General features: G+C 36.9%; 2 protein-coding genes across 2 annotated transcripts; one reads left to right on the top strand and one right to left on the bottom strand.

Moving 5' to 3' along the window:
• Window positions 1–254: 254 nt before the first annotated feature.
• LOC146137395 (neuropeptides B/W receptor type 2-like) lies at window positions 255–10,946 on the bottom strand. The gene is made up of 10 exons (XM_083393913.1): window positions 10,688–10,946; window positions 9,919–10,081; window positions 8,712–8,886; window positions 7,762–7,893; window positions 5,581–5,669; window positions 4,272–4,401; window positions 3,852–3,938; window positions 3,087–3,281; window positions 2,251–2,325; window positions 255–1,668 (listed from the first exon to the last, which is right to left on the bottom strand). The coding sequence occupies exons 1-10, from the start codon at window positions 10,905–10,907 to the stop codon at window positions 1,552–1,554; spliced, it is 1,383 nt and encodes a 460-aa protein (XP_083250039.1). The 5' UTR covers window positions 10,908–10,946; the 3' UTR covers window positions 255–1,551.
• A 10,753-nt stretch (window positions 10,947–21,699) lies between these two features.
• LOC146137394 (lymphocyte antigen 6D-like) lies at window positions 21,700–24,271 on the top strand. Its single transcript, XM_083393905.1, has 3 exons — window positions 21,700–21,763; window positions 23,319–23,458; window positions 23,965–24,271. The coding sequence occupies exons 1-3, from the start codon at window positions 21,700–21,702 to the stop codon at window positions 24,109–24,111; spliced, it is 351 nt and encodes a 116-aa protein (XP_083250031.1). The 3' UTR covers window positions 24,112–24,271.
• Window positions 24,272–24,732: the final 461 nt, after the last annotated feature.

Raw genomic sequence — 24,732 nt, 5'->3', positions numbered from 1 at the left:
ACGACAGTGAAGACCTCTATCGCTATTGATATTTCGACTGTTTAGGAAAAAAAGTAGGCTATAAAAGCATAAATTCACTTCTTGGAATTTACAGAAATATATATTTCGCCGTATGAAATAGGCATCCTCAGTTTCCTAGTAGCCTACGTATTAGTCTTCATTCGCACTATAAGTTTTTCTCTCGAGATTTCAAATACCAAACACGTCAAAACAATTTTGTATATTTTTTCAAAATGTTACACGGCGCAAAAATGTTTTGCAACAAAACGGGCGATATAGGCGTCTTATCCAACAAAATAGCGACATTGCGCAATCCTTTTCGGGGAAATGCGCACTATTGGTCATTTGAATTCAACAAACTAAACTAATACATGCACAGCACTATAATTGGAAGCCGTTCATGTTAATTTTTTTGCGTAAGTTCTTTTGAACTTTATTGCAAAGAAAGTATTTAAATGCTTCGCTCGGTTCCAATTTACCATAACGGAGTTTTTACATTAAATTACTTTCGAGAAACACTTGTCAAAAAATATTGACGTCAAATTGTTAATCGGCAGCTTTTCTCACTTAGTCCCATATAATCGGACTTTCTTTTGAATAACAGAATCAGCCTGTATCCCAATGGTAAAAACAAACGATTTGCTTGCACATCAATATGAAAATTAAACTGGTACAGAACGTAGTTGTTTGGATGTTAGATAATAAATATACTTCGTTACAAAAAGCATCATCAGTGTCTTTATTCGAATGAAACTTCTATATATATTTATACAATAACATTTAAGCAAACCGATTTTAGCTTTACTTAGTTCTGTAATTTGTTTAATCTTTGACCTGTCCTAGTCCTTTGAGATTTTTCCCCACATAACCTACTTAAAATGCATTGACAAGTATTACTGCCAAACCCATTATTTCGAATTTTTTTATGAAAGTTTAATATAGTGACTAAATTGTGTTAACGCGAAAGTCTGATTTGCTGCGCCTGGTTCGGTTGAATCCATTTACTTGTGTGTCTTATACTGGTCACAAAGGTTCCAAAAAGATTCTTTCGAAACCCAGTGGTAGGCTAAGCAGCAGTGGTAAATAAAAAACACTATAGTACACGAAAAGAAAAAGTTTTTAAACTACTGTATAAAGCAGTGGTTCGCAACGGGGATGCCATTTTTAACGCTCAAGGGTGCTGAGAGATATTTTAAATTCTTTTAGGATTCCAATTTTGACTCTATTAGGCTACTAAGCTTTTTAAGACATTTTTTTTGTGTACGTAAAAAGTGATAAAAATTAGAAAGAACAACCTTGTTGCACAGTTAATGTGCTGCTTCAATCTCGTTTATTGTAACGTTACAGTAAACGATTCAGCAAAAATACTAGCAAGGGTGCCGCGAACTATATATATAATTTCTGCAGGGTGCCGCAAGCCAAAAATGTTGGGAACCACTGGTATAAAGGCTTTAACAGGTGTGTAGGATGAACGACTCGCGTCCAATGTTGAACTGTCGCTTCAAACGAACTGATATCTTTACACTATTGAGGATAAGGGCAGTACAGCATTTAGGTGTTCACACTCTTGCTGACGTCATTCATGGATAAGCCTGTCGTCATAAGTGTGACGTCATGTAGCGTTACGCTCTCGTGACTTCGATCTTTGCTCAGTGACTTTGCTTGTGGCTGTACAAGAAAAGTTCGTTGTTATTAAGCCCAAGACTGAAATAAACACAACAAAATAAGTTCACCATTTTAACTTGTAACCAAATCAATTATAGAGCTTAGAGCTGTAGACCCATTATGAGAGGTCACAGTCACGGTAAACTTAGTTTTATACCCTTTCGCGTTTTTTTTTTAATTTTCTGTAACCGTCTACTGTACATACTACAAAACTAGCAGACATTACAGTAAAAAACTAAACAACTCGGTACGCCAAACAACACATTCAAAACGCAACTGCATTCTTTAGTTGGATTTCGCGCACAAAGCGAACTTTTTGTAATGACATTTTTAAGAAGCAAAAGTTTAGGACTCTGCATTATCCCAGCCTTTGAGACTTCTAACGCAGGTGCTATCGGCGGTAGCCCTTTATATATCGGCGATGTTATTGTATTTCGCGATACAAAATCTGGTTAACAGACATAGTACAGTGGGCTATATACACTTAGTGCGTTGCGTGTATCACGAGCCCAATGGTAGCATTGGAGATAATACTCAGGGTGAATTCTGTGCGAGAAAAATGCTGTTCAACAAACTTTCACTTACAGTGCGTCCAGGGAGTCTTGTGATTCTTCTGGTGGAAAACTTCTTTAGCCATGTTGAGGATCTTTGGAGGCGTTCCTAAACAGCAAGTAATTGAACTAAAATGATAGAGAGTTGACAATGTTCTACATATGGCAAAAGTTATTTAAAAATATCAATAGCGACAAACCAACTGATGTATGATAAACTAAAATTTTTGGATTTTCAGAGGGTTGGTATTTCTGCTTCTTTAAACATTGTTACTAGTTTTGTTGAAACCCCTTCAAGCTCCCAACTTTAGAAAAGTGTTAAACTCATTGTATCGGTATATTTGTTACCGGTACCTTGATTTTCTTACAGCTATTAAAGATGAGGGCAAGGTTGATTGTTTTTTGTTTTATTGACCTTTTGTAGGGGGTGCATTAAAGGGACTGCTTTACAGTCGACCTAAAGATTATTTTGCTAGTACCCATTTGTTTAACTTTTCTTTTTTAAACGTCGCCCAAAAAAGTAAAATGACTTAAAATCAGAATTAAAAAATTATTTACACTAGGCTTCTTCAACTATGATTTATGGATTCTTTGGGGTTATATAGACTAGTTTAAGGCGGTTAAAAGGCCCAATAAAAATCGTAGTGTATAATTACATAAAATCATATATGTACACATATTCGACCTACATCAAGTCTACCTTGTTTTATGAAGTCATCTCAAAAACATTTATGCCTAATTCTTATTTTGTGGTAAAACATTTAAGAGCCATTGCTTTACATTGTTATTGACCATTTGCTTCGGTTTTTTAGACCGTTTATGCGGAAATTAATTCCAAAAATAAAATCGGATCACATAGAAGCACTTTACCTTAAAATTGAACAGGAAAAACGAGTTTAGGATTGGATTGAGTGCGCTGTTGAAGAAGGCAAGGCAAAACGTGACTTCGCGAATGATGTTGCACACGTTGCTATCGACTCCGGGTAATACCCCGCTGATCTGGGCAAGGTGCCAAGTATGGTAGGGCAACCAGCAAATGGCGAAGGCGAGAATAAGGCAAGGAACCTGCGACAGAGAAACAGTGCAGAGGTGTTAAATTAATAGCAAAACGGCCAGATTCTTATGCATTTAAAGAACCTAACTTTTTATCAGGTCTGTGGAGTCGGTTAAAAATAACTCGACCCCGGCCAAACACATAAACCCTAGCCCGCCTCCAGCCAAATGTGAGATTTTGGCGAGTCCGAATCTATAGCGTGTTTTTACCCGTTAACGTATCTTATGTGAGGTGGATATACAGAAATCCACTCATAAGGGTGTCATATAATTCATCCACGTACAATAAGATTGAAAAATATTCAACCATATATTCTATTCCACCTTTACAATTTACAGATTTCGCACTATCAGTTTCGAAATTTGGTACTGCGCATGAGCATGTCGGAGTTGGGACTCAGATAGTTTTATGTGGTATTACTTGAGTCCCGGGTCCGACTCCAACTCCGCAACCCTGGTTTAAAGACGCACAAAAAAGAGAAATTGTCGTTTAGCTGAAGCAAAGTTGACGACATATAGCTTAGTGAAACTGAAGAAATATTATGCCAATCAAATAGATTATCTATTCTATAAACGTCTCACCAGAATTCCCATTATCATCTTGGCCCTGTGGTTCCTCTTGGCAAACTTTTTTCCCTGTTCATCGCCTCCAGGGCTTACGGGAACAAACTGAAACGTAAACGGTTAACGTTACACTTTTTATAGTTTGAAAACTTTTAATCGCTCGTTTCTGTTTTCTTTAAGCAGTTTATATTTAGAAAAACAACCACGTTTTTCTAAAGTTTTCGTGGCTCAATCATATCTATGAAATATTACTTTTTTTTCAGATAAACCATAAAAGTTTAAAAATTGTTAAAAAAACATTTTTATTACATTTTAACTGAAGATCACCTGTCTGATAAAAATAATTTTAGAATTTGTTTTCTTTGAAAGCAATGCTGTATTTAAAAAAACATTAAATAATTACGTGTAGGAAATGTCCGGTAAATTTAATTACGTCACCTGTTCCCGGTTATCCCCTCTAGCGCTCCACGTGGGCGACAACCCACCGTCGTTTCTGCCGAAGATGCTCGACTTCAGGTGAATAATCCTGGCGTAACTCACGCTCACGATCGTGAACGGTATCACGAATCTGCGACGTTCACATATAATTAATCGAAAGTTGCGGAAAATCGTTAAAATGAGTAAAAAAACAATCTTAAAGGAAGATCATTGTAAATGGCCGTATTTGTCTAATTCTAAATAGAGGAATCAGGTGGTACAGTATAAAGACAAATTGTATTGAGATAATTGACAAATTGTATTAAGATAATTGACATATTGTATTAAGATAATTGACAAATTGTATTGAGATAATTGTATCAATGCAATTTGTCTTTATACAGTGCCACCTGATTCCTCTATTTAAAGGAAGATGTATTTCAACACGAGTTAATGTAACTTTTGCATACTATACTGGCAATAAATCTGCTTTAAAGTGTACTGTTACATTATTTTTATAGGTCACTGTTCCTTATTCATATGTAACTGATATGCAGAGCGTTGGATTATATAATTTCCTTGATTTTTATTTTTAATGGGCGGTGATGATGGTGCAAGTATTTGTTTTTAGTTTTGGACCTCTTACAACTGTTGATAGCGTTAGCATAAATGAACCAGTTTAAGCTAGAACAGCCCAGAGTGTCTAATGTTGCAAGTTTGAAGTTACTTATTAGCGATTTGCCCATGGCGTTATATTAAAACCGGTATTATTCAAGTCCAGTGCGACTTTTAATTTGTTGACTTCTGCAGCGCCTTATCTCAGTTAGAAACCTACACACGCGTGTAAAACGGTTTAATTTTGCTGGTTCTAGTTAAATCACGTCTACGGAGTCAGAGTCGGACTCGGGACTCGAGGAGTCGGTTTGTTTTGCTGGAGTCGAACTCGGGACTCGAGTAAAACTACGTAAAACTACCGAGTCTCGAGTCCGACGTTTCTTATGCGGAGTGCCAAGTTTTGAAACTGATATTACCGCCAACTGCCAATCGCAAAGGCCGAATAGCATGTATGGTGAATATTTGCCAACCATGTGTTGTGAGTGGATGAATTATATGACACCCTTATAATTGGATTGCTGAATATCCACCTTATTTGTTTACGTTGATCAGGCTGTAGAGTTCAAACCGGACTCGGGACTCGACGAAAATGCTCATTCTGCCGGAGTCGGACTCGGGTTATTTTTAACCGACTCCGCAGCCCTGGTAAGAATTGTCCACTAATGTATGTGCGGTTTAGGCAATCACGGCTTTTGACCGAAGTAAACTCTCTCACCCAATCAGAAAGTTGCAAACCAGCCAGACGTGAAGGCTGGTCACGGGTGGGTGACGACACGACACTTCCATTTCTACACTGCTCGAGATCTGCGTTAAAACGTTGTTTGTTAGGTTTCTCGCCAGGGATAGTATCGATTTATGACCACAAAGTTATAAAATTGGCACATGACCCCCGTGGTCCACGCACCTTTAAAAAATTACGATTGGAAAATAAATTTTAACGACATGCCATGTTTGCAGATTAACATTATATGAGATACACTTGAAGTGCTTTATAAAAGTAAAAAAACGGCTCTGCGCTCTAAGGCAATTTGGTCTACCAATCCTAAATTTTATACACAATCAAGTTGATATTTACGGCTAAAAAAGATGTTTTCGACTCTTTTTCTAATAAACTGTTATATTGATTAAACGTCAATACGACGATAGGCTCTTGTCGTAACACCAAACTTACAGCGGGTTACGTAATAGATTTATGAAAGAATTTATGTTAAATATAAATGTCTCAAATACCCAAAATGTTTCTTCCCATCAGCGCGTATGCGGTTCAAACCAGACTTGGCAACTAGATTTCTTTTAGCTTTTTTAAAATTAAATTAGATTAGAATTATTGGAGCTTTTCAGTTTTTCCAAATTAGATTAGAAATAGATCAATTTTGTTTTGTTAAATTAGATTAGAATTGGAATTACTAAATTTTGATCACAAATGGTAAACTTTTGGGTGGTGATTTTTTTATGTTTTAGCATGGCCTAGGCTTTCATATTGTAAAAATCACCTTTAAGTCGTCCCGACCAAAGGGTATTAATTTAATTTTTTTGTTTAGACTGAGAGACTAACACTGCCGTTCGACAAAGTAGAAGTTTTGGTGAAATTCGAATTACATTATAACTAGAATTGTAGCAAACAAGCAATTCATGAACTAGATTACAATTCGAATTAGCCACATTTTGCTCTTATTCGTTAAATTAGAAAACTGGAATTATCTAGTTGTCCAAGTCTGGTTCAGACTACATTTATTCCTGATCGTGATCGACAAGTACGATTTGAAGTAAAGCCAAATTCGCTTCTGTTAATACTATCCGACCGGCAAGTCAGGTCAAGTTTAGGACAAAACCAAGACGAACGGATTCCCCGAAACCATTTCCCATGCGCTAGGGTTTAATTGTGCAATTAATCGCATGCTTGGCAGACGCCGCTCTGTCTGGCAATGATTACTAAAGATAAACAGTGAAAGTGGTACGAGGGTTATTTTTTTTGATCTGCTGTTTCCTATATAGGCTATCCCTCGCGTATTTCATTATTTTAACGCAGATTAAATAAAAACATAATGTACAAAAACATAAACTATTGTATCTTATTCAAACAAGAGGCATTAAATATTCTATTGTTTTTTGTTTATTCTTTTTGTACGAACTATATATATATAACAATCCTTAATCTTAATGGTAAATATTCGTTTGACAAACCCACCAGTGTGTGTGAAGTTTCAAACGGGTGAGCATAATAGTGACGTCACGTATTTGTAAATTTTAAAATCACAAGTCCAAGTCAAGTCATGCTAGAGCTAGTCCAAGTCAAGTTACGAGTTTTAAATAAAACTGTATTAAACCAGTAAACCTGTAAAACTCATTGAACTCCAAACATTTTAGCGCATTAATAACAAAACAAAAAAAAAAAACAAAAAAAAAAAAAGAAGCAAAATTATTTTAGGGTTTAAACATTATTATACCAAGCAAGTGGTCCAATCTAAATTGCGATTCAAGTCAAGTAATTTATTTCAAAGTCCAAGTTAAGTCAAGTTACTTTACACAAAAGACATCAAGTCAAGTTATTTTAAATCAATGATTTAAGTTCACCTTTGTCAGGTCACAGTTCTTTCATTCCAACGCTATACGTAACGTTAAGCCGTCACGGGAAGATTTTTGTTCTTACCGCTACTGGTCTAAGTCAATTTTAGGTCATTTGTCCAGCAGACTTGAGTCAAATCAAGTCATTTCAAAACAGTAACTTAAGTCAAGTCATCGAGTTGATCAATTACTCAAGTCATTGGTCAAGTAATCACGCCATCAGTTACTTTTTTTCTTACCGCTACTGGTCTAAGTCAATTCCAAGCCATTTGCCCAGCAGACTTAAGTCAAATTAATCAATTCAAAAGAGTGACTTGAGCCAAATTCTTACCGCTGCTGGTTTACCATCTTCGGGAACACCGGGAACGTCGTAGTAGGAATATTCCGGGTAATAATAGAAGCTTTCCAGGCACATCGTACTCGAGTTGTTGTCAGCTGCATCGTCCAAAACATCTGGAAGCTGCTGCTGGTAACAACGAAGAATGTCAGCGGTTTATCGGCTTAGATTGGTGGCATCAATTTGTGAAGTAATTTAAGTCGTTTTGGACAACTTTTTCGAATTATTTTCGGAAACTCGTGTTTAAAGAAAAGAAAAACACACTTCAACGACCTCAATTAGATGAATTTTGGTTATAAATGAGTGCCATTCTTCTTCTTTTAAGTAATTTAGAGCATAGAAACTGTCACTTTATACCAAAAACAATTTCTAGCAGTTTCATTTAAAATTACTTTTTGAAACCGCTGCTCAGAATATTAAATAAAACTTAAACTTTACCAGGACAAAAAACAAGTTCTTCAGTTATCACAAAAAAAACAAGTTCTTCAGTATCCGTTTTTTATAAAAAGAGATTCAAGTACAAGCGTGCTTTGTGCTTTTAACTATTAAGCGAACATCACGTTTGGAAACTCCTGCCTAAAAAAATATTCGTTTATAAGGAATAGCGACAATCGCGTAAAAACCTCTTGAAAAAGAAAAACCCGAAATAAAAACGTTTGCTTTGCAAACGAAATATTTTTGAGCATAATGGTTGGAGATTGTAGTAAGACGTAATAAGAATATCAAATCCCATACAAAAATAAGTAGCATTTGAACGTGTCGAATAACTCTTTATTCGCCATGTTGAAAATGAATAAAGAGTTTTTATTTTGTTATTATGTACAAAATGATCAAAACGATATATACTTCTCCTGTATGGGTTTTGATATTCTTACTATATACGTAAACGAAAATCCTTAATTTTAAAATTAAAAAATTAACAAACACCAACGACGGTCGCGCACGTTTTGGCTTCCTGGGAAAATGATGGTGCAGAACCCGTAGTTGTCCACGTCAGCGTAGACCATCAGGGGAATCACAAATACTAGGGCGAGGACCCAAACACAAGCAGACGCCAGCCACAGTCTTTTGCGCACAAGTGCCCTGTCGTGGTTGGGGGAACGACACAGACTCACGTACCTGGAAATTTATATACACTAGAATTTAGCGCTTGCTTACATTAGTAGAATAGGGACTTTGAACAGAACATTATTTTTTTTTAACGTTTAGTTTTATTACTTTTATTTTTATAAATATTTATTTTCGGTTATCAAGTGACTTAGGTCATTACAACAGGGCTGCGGGGTCGGAGTCGGACTCGGACCTGGGACTCGAGTAAGACCGCGTAAAACAGTGGTCGGCAAACTTTTTTGGTCGCGGCCCAAACTACTCTTTTCAGTGCTGTTAAACGCCTACTACGTAAAACCATTAAAAAAGTGACGGATATTTGATTTTAAGATGAAACACGGCGCCTCGGTGGCCAAAACACTGCCATATCATAATGTAATACATATAATTAAGCGAAGAATATATGCGCTAAGCGCGAAATATTTTTCAATATGACCACATTTAACACGTGGGCCTTTCCAAGCTGAGCCAATTTAAAAATTATATGCCACACCAACTTTTAAAGTAAAGTGCGATGAATGTACGGCTATCACGCGGCCCACAACTACATTATAACACTAAGCTATTTAAACGTAACTCGCGGCCCACTAAAATCGACTCTGCGGCCCACATTTTGGCCGCGGCCCACAGTTTGCCGACCACTGGCGTAAAACTACCCGAGTCTCGAGTCCGACGTGCGACGCATGCGCAGTATCAAATTGTTTAACTGGTAAGGCGGCAAAATGTAAGTTGTAAAAGTGTAATAGCAAATGTGAAATATTTTTAAACCATGTAAAATGCGGGTGGTTCAATTATGACGCCAATATGAGTGGATTGCAGAAAATCCACCTTAATTTAGTTGTGTAAATGGGTAAAATACAGGCTGTAGAGTCAGAGCTGGACTCGGGACTCAACAAAATCTTACATTTGGCCGGAGTCGGACTCGGGACTCGGGGGTCGAACTCGGGTGTATTTTTTTGGCCGGATTCGGACTCGGGAGTCAGACTCGGGTTGTTTTTAACCGACTCCGCAGCCCTGATTACAACACTGCTGTATTGCCAGCACCTGTCCACCGCCATTGCAGTTATGAAGAATATGGATCCATAGTAGTTGAGAAACTTTACGCCCTCTTCGATCTTGCAAGCCGCGTTGCCGAAAATCCACTTGTCCTGCAATCGATGCACAATCGCGAACGGCAGGGTCAGTAATAGCAGCATGTCAGCGATGGCTGAAACAAAAATACGCCAAAAATCATCACTTCGGTTTCTTTTGAAACATAATACACATTTTTTTAGTAGTTTTATTAAAACTTCGGGATAAGTTTTTGTCTAAAAAAAGGAACCGGTGTACTACAAAGAAGAGTTTTCCTCTTGTGGTTATTCACCCCAGTATAACCAAAATAGTAATGTTACCTAAAGAGTTCAAACTTTTAAAAAATTGTCAAAACGTTTGAAATTATTGGCATATGACAGTTTTGTTCTTTCTTTCTTTTGTATTAATACAAACCAAATTTTCCTTTACAACAAGGTTCCAGACTAAAAAATATAGCATACAGCTTTCCACAGGAAAAATCACATTTTTAAAACAAATTTTCTAAATTGCTCGTAGCGGTTATGACGTCATACTTTACTGTAATATAATAAAGTCACGAAAAAAACGTGAATAACATAACGTCACAAAATCGTGAACAACATGACGTCATAACAAAATTGTGAACAATATGGAATCATTAAAAATCATCAACAACATGATGTCACGAAAAATGAAAAGAGACGTCGCAAAAATTGGGAGAAAATTCATTACAAAATAAAACTTTATAAAATCCAAAACTCACCCAAGTTCATGATGAGAATCGTCGACGGGGTTCGATACGTCACACCCCGGCTGCCCCCACCCAGCAGTGACGTCATCAGCATGACGTTGGCGATGAGGCCGACTGCACAGATGACGCCGTAAGCGATCGCCACGTACACCTGACGCTCGTGCGCCTCCTCGCGGATTCCGGTGAAGTAGTCGAGCGTGACCGGGGTGCAGTTGACTAACGAGTTTGCCATTTCTATGATCAATTTAAAGAGTTCGAAGAGAAAAGCTGTTTTAACCTAAACAAAAGCGTTGTTTAAAGATCAACGATGAAAATTTGAAGCATAACGGTTGGCGTTGTAATATCAAAGCCCAGGCAGAACTACCATTTTGAAACTTTCGAATAACTTTATTTTCAACATATTTTAACTTCGTTTTTTTCGAAAACATTTGGTCGTTGCAATTACAAATGAATAAAGAGTTATTCGAAATAATGAACTTATTTTGAAATTAAAAAATCGGTAAACAAAATCGATAAACTAAAAAAGACAAATTTTGATAACAGAAAAAGTTTGTGTTTATTTATCTATGTATCTTTGCTATAAATATTTCGGTTGTTTTTGTAGTTTGCTGAAGTGCTTTCGCGAATTAAAAGTAATATCAAGTCATAGTTGACAAAATAACATCACTGGTTTGAAGATAATAATACTCAAAAACACCTGTAGGTAAACTTATTACACTACGAAGACCAGTAATAAGTTAATTACCATGGTACAATTTGTAGTTATATACGCTTCCGTGACCTGCTAAAATTACATATTCGGAAATTTCTAAACTCTATCTTGAAGGTTTGTTTAAGCTAGCAATGTTTTTAACTTTTTACATATTTTTTGCAATACTTTATGACGATGGTTTCAAGGTTTTAAAGTTTATGTGCGTGAACGGCGAGTATTTTAATCGTTATATTCCACGACATATTCAGTGAATTACCAAATTTTTTTTAAGGAGAAAGGTTCCTTTAACCTTGCTTTAATCTACAGTAATCCTTTTTCGTAAATTTGTTTGACCTGTAGCAAGCTTTCGATCAGTCAAATTTGAAATTTACTTAAAACGGCCTTCAAAACTATCCAGTTTTTTTTCGCGGCGACCCATCTAGTGGGCGTAAATAAAACATTGAGCGTTTGGCGACCCAAACGGTTTGTAAGTGGATCAAATACAAGGCGATAGAATTATAATGAATATGAGCCACTTATTCGTTTTTCTTTGTATAATAACTCAAGTCCAAGTCAAGTCGCTGTCAAGTCGTTGTTCAGAGCAAGTCATTTTGTTATTCAAAAATTCGTCCAAGTCAAGTCATTGTAAAAGCAAGTCGATCCCAAGTCAAGTCATTGTAAAAGCAAGTCATCACCAAGTAAAATCAATGATATAAAAATAGAACGATAAACTACAAAAATAAATGGAAAACACGTCCGATCTTACGCAGTAACTTAATCAAAAAACAACAAAAAACAACACGTTCTCATCTGATTGTTTAACGTGCAAAAATGAAATAACTAGCTCAATTGTATCATAGAATGTTACATCAGAATTTTTAATTTTAAGTTTCATACAGGTAATTTGACTCAATGAATTAAGTCCAAATTAAGTCACACGTTCAAAAGTCTTAACAAAAAGTCAAAATCATTTTACCAAAATGACCTAAGTCAAGTCAAGACATTTGAAATCACTGACTTAAATACATTTAAGTCAAGTAATTTGAAAACAGTTACTTAAGTGCACTCAAGTCAAGGCATTGGAAAACAGTTACTTGAGTGCACTTAAGTCAAGTCATTTAAACATACCCATTGACTTAAATCAATCGAACACTGCCTTGACCGACTACGCCACTTGCGTATGTAGAATGCCTGTAAATAGCAAATATAATAATCGAGGTATTCGTGGGAGTAACATGTTTTTACGGTTGCCTTTGGTTTTGCGTGTTTAGCAAAGCCGCGTTCACCAGTTTGTTTTGCTTGCCAACCTTAGGAGCTTTGCCTTGCTGTGTTTTCGGATCAACGCTGACAAAACAACAACCAACTGCGTGCGTTTTAAGCTGCCTTCTACGAAAACCTCTCCAACCCTGAAGCGCTTGACCCTTTTTGAAGGTTATCCGCTTTTCAAGTGCAAGCAACTTTTAAAATATGAAACAGTCAGCAAGCAAAGGACCGCTAAACTCCTACAAGTTAAATAGGGAGTTAGCTTTGTGGATCTTGTCCGGAAATGGACTCGTATTTGTGATAATTCAGATCTGGCCCTGCTTAACTTCCCTTTCCTGTTATTTTGGCGCAAAACTCTCCACATCAGATGTTGTTAAACTGGCCCGGGCCGCAACTCTTTCTTACACAACAAATTCCATCTCTAAAGCTTACGATGCAATGTCTGATTTTGGAATACGACGCGGATGTGCGGTGACCCATGAAACAATAATCCCCCAGTTGCCTATGTTGTTGTTGTTGTGGTTGTATAGGGACGTTAGACAAACAAATCAACAACTTATTCTGTTCCCGAAAACATGTTTCCAGTTGGTCGAAATGTTTTTCCGTTTTTACTTCTGCTAAAGGTCTCACTACACACTTTGTGTTAAATCATTAAATTACATTTTGCTTTACTTAATTTGGATAAAAAGTGTTTAGTTTATTGAAAGAAAGACTCCGAACGAACAATAAGTTTTTAAAATCCCCAAAAACAACTTCGTACTAAAGAGTACAACTTCGTAGCCAATTAATACAGCAATTAATTTACAAACTTTAACTAATCGAAAAGAAAAACTTGTTTTTATTTTTCGGACTTCAAAGCCTCCTTTAAACTTGAATGTGACTAACACAATCTGCAAAACCCTTAAAAACACATGTAACTATTTTATAAATATACGTTTGAACATTACGACAGTAAATGACGTATTACGAATCCTATTTCCCAGTTAAATAAAACTCGAAGTTCCAGCGTAAAGGTATTACACTTTAGGTTTAAACAAATGTACGTTTTGCCAAGCACCTTTACTTTTTACAAAAGTATAAGAACATAAAAGGCTTAAATCAGTCGCCGGCAAACCAACACAAATTAAGCAAAACCACGCGTAATCAAACATGTTTGATCCTTTCTAATCCTGCCACTACTCAAGCTTAACATTTTCAATCTAAGAAACATAAGCGTCTTACGCGGAACTGGGCGATGATTGGCAGGCGAAAACTTACCGCCGTTTATTTGCAGCCAACAAAATACGCAGCACCCTTTTATATCCTCGCTTTAACTTCATTTAACGTCTCCTGCCAGCGCTCAGACTTTCTCTTGGGGCCCAGACCCCCGATAGAATGCTGATTTATATTACCCCGCTTGAAAGATAAAAGCCGATGTCTTGGCCGCGACATTGGGGTTCGGCTAACCCCCTAATGGGTTTCTAATTACCCCATTTTGCCCCTCCCCCCAAGGGGCCTGCTTCGACCCGTCGGATCAGGTTTTTCAAAAGGGCAGTAACCCCACTTTTGGGCCCCACGCGCGTTAACTTTGAACGGCGGTATATTATTCGTGCGCGTGAATTTCTTGGCAACTTCTTATAACAGGGGTTCTTAAACAGAGGTTCATGGATCCCTTGGGGTGCGTAAACTAGCTTTAGGGGTCCATGAAGGCCTAATTAAACATTAGTCTATATTTGAAAAGTAATCATTTTTTTCGTAAAAAATAGTTTGATTAAAAATGAATCGTTTTTGCACTGAATGTTAGACCCAATTTGACTTTTAAGTTTGTCGGACCCGGAACAGCCAATTTCTAAAGCCAATTTGTATTGTGACGTCTATTTATGACGTCATCTTTAAAATTCCTTGCCTACATTGGTCGACGCGAAGTAAAAACAAATTTTAGGTGTCCGCGGTAAAACAAAAGTTTAAGAGCCTCTGTCGTATAGTGAAGTTGACACGTAGAGGATCCAGCCCCCCACCCCAGCCACACTTCTGAGATCGACTTGCGCCCGAAATGCCTTATTTCAAATCGAGCGAAACGGAATCCGAGCCTCAAGGCGAAAATGAAGCGTTGGCAAATCATTAGTCAGCGCTTCTCTTTCGTCAGCAAATTACTTCACTCGAGCGGTGAAAGGTCCTAATCGTCAAATCATTATTTTCAATTTAAAGTTCGATTAACACTTGCGTCAAACTATACGCACCTTGTGACACTTTTTTTTTTGCGAATTCTTCTTGAAGCGAAGAATTCGAATATTTGATGCGTTTTTATTATAATACACGTCAAAGACCTTTCAAGGATGATGTTGAAAAAGAATAAAGACTTATTCGAAACGTTCAAAATGCTACCTATACTTCTGTATGGGCTTTGATATTCCTATTACGTCTTGCTACAACCTCCAACCATTATGCTCCAAACCTTTCAAGGTAATATTGCAAAACGAAATCCTCATGTTTTTACTCTGCACGCGCAGCTACTTGGAAGGTTTTATTAAATTTTCAGTGATGACGTCAATGTTGTGTATTAACGTGCAGCACAAAGCAATTAATCTTATAAACACCTGTTTTTTTAGAGAACTCGTGCGATAATATACATCTGAAAGCCCGTCTAAAACTCAAAACATGCGTTTATGTAGTTTAAATTGGAAATAAGAAGTTTGGAAATTGTTTTTTGTATTTATAATATTAAATTTCAACTGACTGATCGGAGTTAAGGACCTTTGATGTTTTTTTTTATCCACCTCAATAAAAAGAGAGTTTGTTTCACAAGCAGACTAATAACAAACCAAAAAATCGCTTTGTTCTTCCGAGACATGCTGCCTTTGCACTATATTGTAAAGTATTTAACCGCTTTGACCTGAACTGCAACTCGAAAGGTTTTTGTATGTAAAACTATAAGAGCAGCCCTGGTCTAATAAAATCCAATCATGCACATAAGACATGGACATATAAAAGCTAGTTCAGGTTTTTACGCTGGTCTAGATCCTACCGCAGCGTTACAAATTATTTATTAGAGCAACGCATAATATTTGGGTTAGGGTGTCGGTTAGTGATTGGGTGAGGGTGGGTCAAGTATTAATATTTAATAATATTGCTTAACCTACCCAAACCCAAACGCTAACCCGCAACTAACCCAAATAATGTTCGTTGTGGTAGGATTATAGACCAGCGCCCAGGTTGTTACTGTTCTTTATCTCCACAGATAATAGCTTTCCACTATAGCTTTCCACTATGCTTTCCACTATTTTTCTCTATCTCCACAGATAGCTTTCCCCTATTATTAGCTATTCAAGCTCTGCACAAAGTCAAAATCAAAGCATGATAAATCTACGAGGAAAAAGCGCTGCAGCTGCAAACAGGCCGACTTGCTGGCGGTTATTGAGGCGCGCGAAGTCACACAGGAGGCAGTCTTATCGCTGTCGCAAGTCCTGCTTATCGCACATAGTGCCAAGATTTTAAAATAAACCAGCATCTGGCATCTGCGAAGTATCACGGCCCTTTCACTTGCTCAGCTATAAATCAGACTTTGCACAAAAGCGAGTTAGATTTTCGAGCAAAAGGCTTAAATTGTGTGGAGCAAAACTCTATTTAGTGATTCTTTTGGTCGCGTATCAACTTGCGACTCGTCACTGTCGCGGCTTACCATCTGGTTTAAAAGAAACAATTTTGCTCAAACTAACATATGTTTGATAATAATAATGAAGTGCAAAGCCAAAACGGTCGAGTAAATCGACATCATCTTGATTAAGACGTCTCGATACGAGCTTGTATCATCTTCAGTTAATGAGACAGAGAAGTAAATTAAAGCACCACTTATAAAAGGTGTGGCGCACTTATGTTTATTTAAGCCATAAAAAAATAATAACTGCAGCGCTAACCACATATGGTAGATTAATTTTGGTCGAATTTACTTAGTGACAAAGGAAATTTAGTTCAGGTAAGCGCATTAATATAACACTCGTGTTCATTTTCTAAAACTTGCTTTAAGACATGCAAGCTTCTTGCGTACTAACTGACCATCGTTCGCCTATGCCACAAAGGGTTACGTCGAAACAGCTGGAAAAACACTATACTCTATTTAAACCCTTAATACGGGTTTGAGATTCTTGACGCGGTTGCCGCCAACTGACGTCATCATTTTTACGTCAGCTTATTTCCGAAAGGCTTTTTTAAGAGTTCATACAAGGTTTTTGTATTACTCACGAAAGCAGGCTGGGAATTTTTTATGTTTGAAATGAAAAGATTTCTTGGCCGGATTTTGAAAACAGGTGGCGTTAAGAAAGGCCTTGAGGTCCAGGTCATTTGTTTTGCAGCTCTTTTGTGTGGCATTTCTGTGCAACGATTTTACGTGGCATTATATAGCACAACGTTTTACATTTGCGGGACGCTAAAATGCTTTAAAATGGCGATACACTTATGTGTCAAGAGTGAAGTTGTATTTTGAACATTTGTACTTTACTGCTCAGTTTAACTCAACAATTTACTGCCCAGTTTAACTCAGTGGTTCCCCAAATATAACCGGTAAACTGCTTGCGTACCCACAGAATATCCCTCTCAAATCACAATAGTGGTAAGTGTACCACAAGTCAGTGTTACAATGATTCAAGTCAATGTCTTGACTTGGCTCAAGTATTTTTGACAAATGCCTTGGGTTGAAATGGAATGTTTACATTAGTCATTTTTTAATATGAAATTGAGGGCATTGATTTTAAATTTAGCAGATAAGACAGTTTACTTGCTCTATGTTGCGTTTTTTTTTGTTATTTTCAGTTGGGTTTTTGGTCATAATCGGACGAGTTTACCATTTTTAATAGTTTTAGCACGTTTAATTTTTATGACTTAGACTTGGCTTGCTCTAATTAAGACTTGATTATTTATTTCAAAAACGACTCGACTTGGACTTAAGTTATTTCAGAAACGACCTGACTTAATCTTAGGTTTTTTTTAAATGACTTGACTTGGACTTAAGTCATTTCAAAATAACTTTTTAAAAATTACAACACTGTCACAGGTTAAGAACTACTCATTTATCTGCAGCAACCCTGCCTTTCAAAAATGTCGAGGGTCAACTCGACAGACCTGCCATGCAAAGTGGGCGCGCATTCCGACACCAAGTGCCTTAAATCGACGCCAGAGGGACATTTGCGCACACCTTGCCCTATAAAGACCGGAAGCGCACGTCACATAAGAAGTGGCCAATTCGCCAAAATCACTGACGCATTTCGCGCTGTATTGCCTCGGCATGATTGGCCTTGTCGAGTTTTTGTGGCTCGTTACTGCTTTTCGGAAAACGCGCCGTAGTGGCGATTACGTGCCTGATTTGGGAAGGCCAGGACGCAGGACAGGGGAGGGGGCTTATCCGGTTTCTTGAGTGGGAAGCAATTCAATCTCGAGGATCTTTTCCTTTCGGGTCAGCGGGGATTTGGAGGGAAGAATTTCGACTGGGCGCCCGCTTGTTTGCGCAAAGTATGCGAGGGGTTTGTAGCGCCAACTGATGCAAACGTGAGAAATTTTGCCCATAAATTGTGAGGGGAAATTGTATGGCCACTCCAACATGGCAACTTTAAACTATCACAGTAGTCAAAATACGATTATGTTGACAAATTGCTTTTTTCACCGATTTGCGTCATCAAGTCTCAAATTGGACAACGCTTTCGGATAACAAATAGTTTGTCGTTGTTCTGCTTTTGTAAACAAACTGTGTGATTACAAGTTTTTTATTGTGTTAGGGTAATTTAATTATAAGTTTGAAACAGATGGTTTGTGATATTATCAATGCTTGTATGTATAACAAATGACCTTACTATCCCTAAAGCCCTAAACTTAACCATCTCACCGTTTACTAACTGGCGTTTCTATGTTTTTAAACATATTAAACTTTTGAAATTATTAAATACAAGACTCTACACGTAGTCCAATTTGTGGAAGCTGTAGATTGGTTATCTAACAACACATTTCCTTTGTGAACACATAGACCAATGGTTTTGTGAGTCTAGTCAATTTATGGCTTCCACTTGAACGTTTTGGTAGACAACAAATTGTACTTAAAAAGCAGTAAAATTTGAAGAAAACAAGGCGACACGAGGAGCTATTAACAGAATAGACAAACAAGACGAAACGTATCCGAAATAGTAAATATATGGCCGGCCACTTTGCTACCTCTGACCCCAATCTATTGCATTTTAATCACTCGGCTTGGCAGTCGACTGACGCCAGGTCGTGTAGGAGCCGCGAACCCTCGACATTGACATTCGCGGTGATAAGCCCTATCGGAAGCTATCAAGAGGCAATACTCTATCGTCGAGCTGAAGATTTGACCTTCAACGTAAAGATCATGACCTCAAAATAGAAATCCTGTGCTCTGGCTACTCTAACACTGATGAAAATAACTTTCCGGGCCATTTGGCTGATGAATGCCCGGTATCGACCTGTTTATCTGGAACTGAATCTAAAATGTAACATATTTGTTGTTCGAATTTAAAGTTGGACATTGCTTCAGCATAATTGAACTCACAACAAAACCTCAAAGACTAGTGAGTAATGAATAAAAGGACCTCCAAGTAGTAATCTGTTTAAATTCAGTGATGCCGTAATTGAGTCATACAGCAATTAAAACACTTAAAATTTGTACAACAACTTTTGTTTCTTGGCGTATTTGTTTTCAATTAAACTCAACAAAATAAGCTCGACTAAGTCTATTCTAATCTCTCCCAACAGTGTAATATTTTCCGAAGGTAATTAAGGCATATAACAATACTTCAAACTTTGTCAACTACTTTGCTTCTTAGTTTTCTTCGCGTATTTATTTTAGACTAAGCTCAACAGAATGAACTCGATTTAGTCTATTCTTATCTCTCCCGACACAGAAGCTTTCGGTCTCGTGAAATGTTAACAACGCAAAAAACAAATAAAGTGGACCTCAGAGTCCCTACAAACTACGTAAATACATTGAGCGAACCACGTAAAATCAACCGTTTCATTTCTAAAAGCTTGTAAAACCGATCTTGCCCTATAAAGGCCACAGCCGATATTAAAACTGACTTTTTATTGTCTTCGTGAGTATGCTGGCCGCATAACTTAACAACCGGTTTCACGATAAGTTGTAAACATTCGTTTTGCAAGCACACGGTCATCTCTTTCAAACCGCATTCTCCCCACAAGGCTTAAAGCAACAATATTGCTGTAGAAACATACGCCACTTTGCTTTACGTTTTACGAGAGTGAACGAACAAAAAAGGGCACGAAAACTTAACAACATAATGAGGAACCCATCAGATGTAGGCCTAATACATTGGCTAAAAAAACGAAATGATTGCGCAAAAGATTAAAACCGAGCTGTATGTAAGCAGATTTATATATCCCATATAGTGCATGACATTTAATTACAAGAGTGAACTTATTCAATACTTTTTTATTCAATCCAAGACTCGATTTGTCAATATACATATTTTTCAAAACTCAACAAAGGTTCTTGCTGACCAACTTTTGTTTGCCAAACGATGTTAATTGCACATGACATCTGTAGTTCTGTACGAGTGTATGTAAATATTGTTTCCTTATGCACTAAACTTGTTGTTTTGTTTACGACTAGCAGTTCGTGTTACGTCATAATGCCCCAAAAGTCGCGTGTTGTTTGCTGCGTTAAAGCAGGTTATTCTACATTAAACAATTTCGGCCGTCCGCGAAACGAACAGATTAAGCGGCGAATGGATTGAAAACCACTCTTTTTAAGAAACGAGAGAAACTTAATTCATTCCAGCACCAAAACGAGAGAGAATGAATTAACGAAATAGATTCGAATCCGGCTTAAACGTGCATATAAACGGGCTTAATGTCATCGCTGTAGACAATTTGAATGAAGCCTATATTAACTACTACTTATTTACCAAAGATAAACACAGTGGTCCAAATACAATTGTGTTGGCAATAAATTTACCTTTAAAAGATCCGCTGTGTTCAAAGTTATATAGGTTATATAGGACCCCACAGAACATAGTAAAACATTCGCACAAAGCGAGGTATTAAAACGTGCATTTATTCCGATTATGTTTTAAAAACTAATAGCTTAAATAATTCCTCGATCTAAAAAAATGTATCGTCGTCATTATGGTAAACTAAACTAAATCTATGAAATTAAAACGCGCAAAAGGAAAAACATTTCCGGTTATTGGACCAAATTTGCTTTTACGCAGGTTAGCTTTGTTATCTTGAAGCTTGTTTCTACGAATCTACCTTTTAACGTACAAAATGCTGCGCTTGATTGCAACCATGAAAAAAAGCTAAAATAGTTATACCAATTTGGTATCCGTTAACAATTTGGCATTAAACCAGTTATATTACTACCCATTGGCAGCAGGTGTCGGCACCAACCCTATAATTAATTAAACAACCCAAGCCATGATATCTCATCCGCTGGATTACTTTTAGTAAATTTCCCATCGTTTTTTTTTAATATTATGTATTTATTGGTTAAAACTTAAATTGAAATAGCCCAAGTAAATAAGCTCATCTGAATTAGCTCTGTGTCATCCCTTGGTTTGTACGCGCTGGTCTATAGGTTACCGTTTGTTATTTAATTTAGGTGTATTATATTGAAGGCAACAGGCTGTATTTCAAACGAGTGAATGACACCAGAAATCCCTCTCTTCAAACCTTATTAGACAAACAGTTCACCGAATCCATTCGCTCGTTGGCTTTCGAGATTTTCAGTGTTTTGTGCGAGACTGGCAGATGTCGCTTTGATAAACAACACCTACGTTCGTGTCTCGAGTGCGAACGACGTCGTCGTCACACTTTTATTATCTCTCGGTTATTGATTTGAGCGCAAATATAACGATTGACAACGAGTATTAAAAAAACGAAAGCTTCAAACAGGCATGCATATTTATATTTGCCATATTCGGGCCAGTATGTGACAAATGTGACCGGAAAAGAACAGATTTTTTCCTGATACTGCTTCAGATTTTGTAGCGTTTTACCGACGAACAGGAATAGATAGAGCAAGAGCCTTGGTGAGTGTAGACACTAAACGTCGAAAACCCTGTTTCTGAGAAAAATGAGAAACTTTGTTGTGCCAGCTGCAGTTGCCTTGTGCATCTTAGTTGATACTGTTCCAAAAAGTAAGTTGATGAAATTTTTTTAGAAATAAAACTTACATTTTTAAAGGGGCGAATCCAAAGAGAAAGGGATACAAGTTATGGTTCTAGGATGTTTTAGCCCAATTCGAAAAATCGTTTTAACCCAAGAGCCACCTGCGTCTCATCGCATACTCGAAAATAAAAATATTGACAACTGAAACTTAAGATGAGCATGTTTTCGCTTTGCGCCAATAGATGACATTTTTGTAATGTATAGCTTTTTTTTTAAGTTTTTGGCGAAACGTTATCACGTGGCTTGTATCACGTCATTTATTATTTTTTTCACGGTGAACACTTTTTCATAAAATTTCGAACATGGCATAACTAGGCTCTCTTCAATACAAGATTGTGACGTCATGCTGGAGTGACCTTATTTATAAACAGATTCTGGTTAAGATTCATTTTTTTTATAATCGGTCCCGTTTCGGTTCCGCTCCTTAAAATCCTACAAAAAACGGCTCAGTTTAGGTTACGATCAGGAAAAATTCGGCCCAAAACCTGCTCATAAGGTTCAGGTGCGGTTCGAATGGTTGCTGATACTTATAATAAATTTTACTATGCAAGTTCGCGACACGCAATTTGACTTTTACAATGATGTTTAGAATGAAAGAACTCACATTATTTTCCAGTTTGTAAACACCAACTTTCCCTGGATCAAAATCTCTGGCGTATATTTCGATCTAATCCACAACGAATGGAACCGCAACTGGTTCTAACGCCCGGTTCCATTGTGTCGAAATAAACACGATTGTTGTATCGCGTTTTTACCGAAGCCTTCCAACCCGTTTCATAATTTCTCGGCAAAATTTGACAAATGGGAAGTAAGCATTGTTTCTTCCTCTGGCCAAGCTGTCAATCAAACTGCTTGTAGAGCACATGCATTACATGCATTATATGCATTATAACTACATGCTTGTGCATTAAGCCGTGAGGGGAATATGCAAGGCGTACTGGAGGGGTATTAAAGGGGGCCCAGGTTTTTTAATATTAAATTGTCGTAATTTACTCTAGAACACATTAAAGATGACGTCACAAAGTAAAAAAATGCCTTAATATTTTGGAGCATAATTGCTGAAGGTTGTTGTAAGACGTAATTAGAATATCAAAGCCAGTACAGAGGTAGGTATCATTTTGAACGTTTCGAATAAATCTTAAGATGATGGCTGAATCTCTTTAGTTTATACTCTTTATTCATTTTCAAACAATTTTATTCATTTTCAACATCTTTATATTAGTTATGTCAAAAACTTTTTTTTTTCGAGGTTGCGGTCAGAATGTGTGCATTACATGAATTACAGGTCCTTGTGTTTGAGCGGCCATGAAATTATTTCAGGGATGACGTCACAAAGTTATAACACTTGACATCATAAAGAAGTAATCTTAAGAATTCCACACGGTTCGTTTATAAGTTTTAGGTTGGATAGATGTTACTTTCAACACAAAAGCTACGTCACAAAGATGTCAATATGTTATCGATTTCGGCAAAGCGAAAGACCTGGTTAAAACTCACACAAAACAGACATTGTCGTTTTATCAGCTTTCTCAAGGGGAAACCTGTCCTGCTATGATTGCCTGTACAACAGCAAGCGCGAGTATTACAGGGACGATTGCCAGGGACCAGTAAACCAGCACCCAGACCTGATTAGCACCTGCAAGGCACGAGACAAGTTCTGTAAGGTGAGGTGGTCAGCAGTTTTCTGTTTGAGTCTTTTTGAAATGGAATTCATTTCCTGTCAGGTCGTTTCAGCATAAACAGCAAAATTAATACCTTTTTAAGTCAATTAATTATTAACACTTAATCAGAATTTTTTTTTCGAATAACAGAATCTGCCTAAATCTGATTGGTGAAAACAAACGATTCTGGTTGAGTTACTGCTGCTTTTAGTAGCCAAATATGTTTATCATATAACATCCAAACAAACTGATTTTCTGTTTATTTCGTTCTGTTTAGTTTAATCTTTAGAGAATACACATATGCGTCTCTTCGTTGTTAAAGTAGTGGTATGTATAAATAAATAAATCAGGGATCGGCAACCTTTTGGCTAAGCTAAGGGGTTCATTAAGGCTAACATTTTTTGTTGAATTTCCGAGAGAACCGTATATTATAATTATTTCCCACAATTTGGTTTAGCGTGGCATAAACTGTGATTCGGATACAGCTTTATTTTATTTTGTCCGCCTAGGTTGAGCACACTCAAAACCACGGCATAACGACCAAGTTGAAGCGATCTTGCGCCGAATCCTGTGTGCAAGAATGTCGTTGGAAAGACATGGTTTCATCTATTCTAATTTGCACTAAATGCTGCCAGCAAAACGAGTGCAACCTGTGAAAAGGATCATTCGGCTTGGTTCTGGATACTATACATTTATTTGTGCTCTTTAACTTTGACTGTGCTATATAATTTTTACTGTATTCCATGCTTTATTGTCTATTTTACAGTCAAGTTAAAAAAAAAATAATATTATTAATAGCGTGTAAGGTCCCCTCTGGATTTATAAAATCTATATAAACTGCTGTTTAGGTATATTTAAAAAAGTGTAGGTTACAGATTTAATACCGGCCCGGGGTGTTTGACACTGACAAATGCATTTTATTTTTATTTTGGTTGAATAAATTCATACAAAATGAAAACGAAATGCAAAGCAAAATTTCACAAACAACTATTTTTTTTTATCTATAATAGGCAGTGTGAAAATGAATGACCAAGATTCGTGATATAAAACCGGTTCATAAAGTTTCGGTTCGGATAACATATAGGACAGGCCTAGGTTGTGTTAAATCTAAAAATGTGGGTGAATTAATGTAGCGAATAATTATTGAATTGTAAGTAACGTGATCTTAGTAACGTGACGTATTTAAAAATAAGTACCGGTAGCTGAATGTTGAATTATATGAAAAATAAAAAGCAACGTTTTGTTTATTTTCTTATGATATTTCGAACATGTCATAT

This window comes from Ascidiella aspersa, chromosome 7, assembly GCF_963924565.1.
Source record: "Ascidiella aspersa chromosome 7, kaAscAspe10.2, whole genome shotgun sequence".
NCBI lineage: Eukaryota > Metazoa > Chordata > Ascidiacea > Phlebobranchia > Ascidiidae > Ascidiella > Ascidiella aspersa.
The sequence above is the reverse complement of the archived record's forward strand: the minus strand, read 5'-3'. Positions and strand labels throughout refer to the sequence as shown.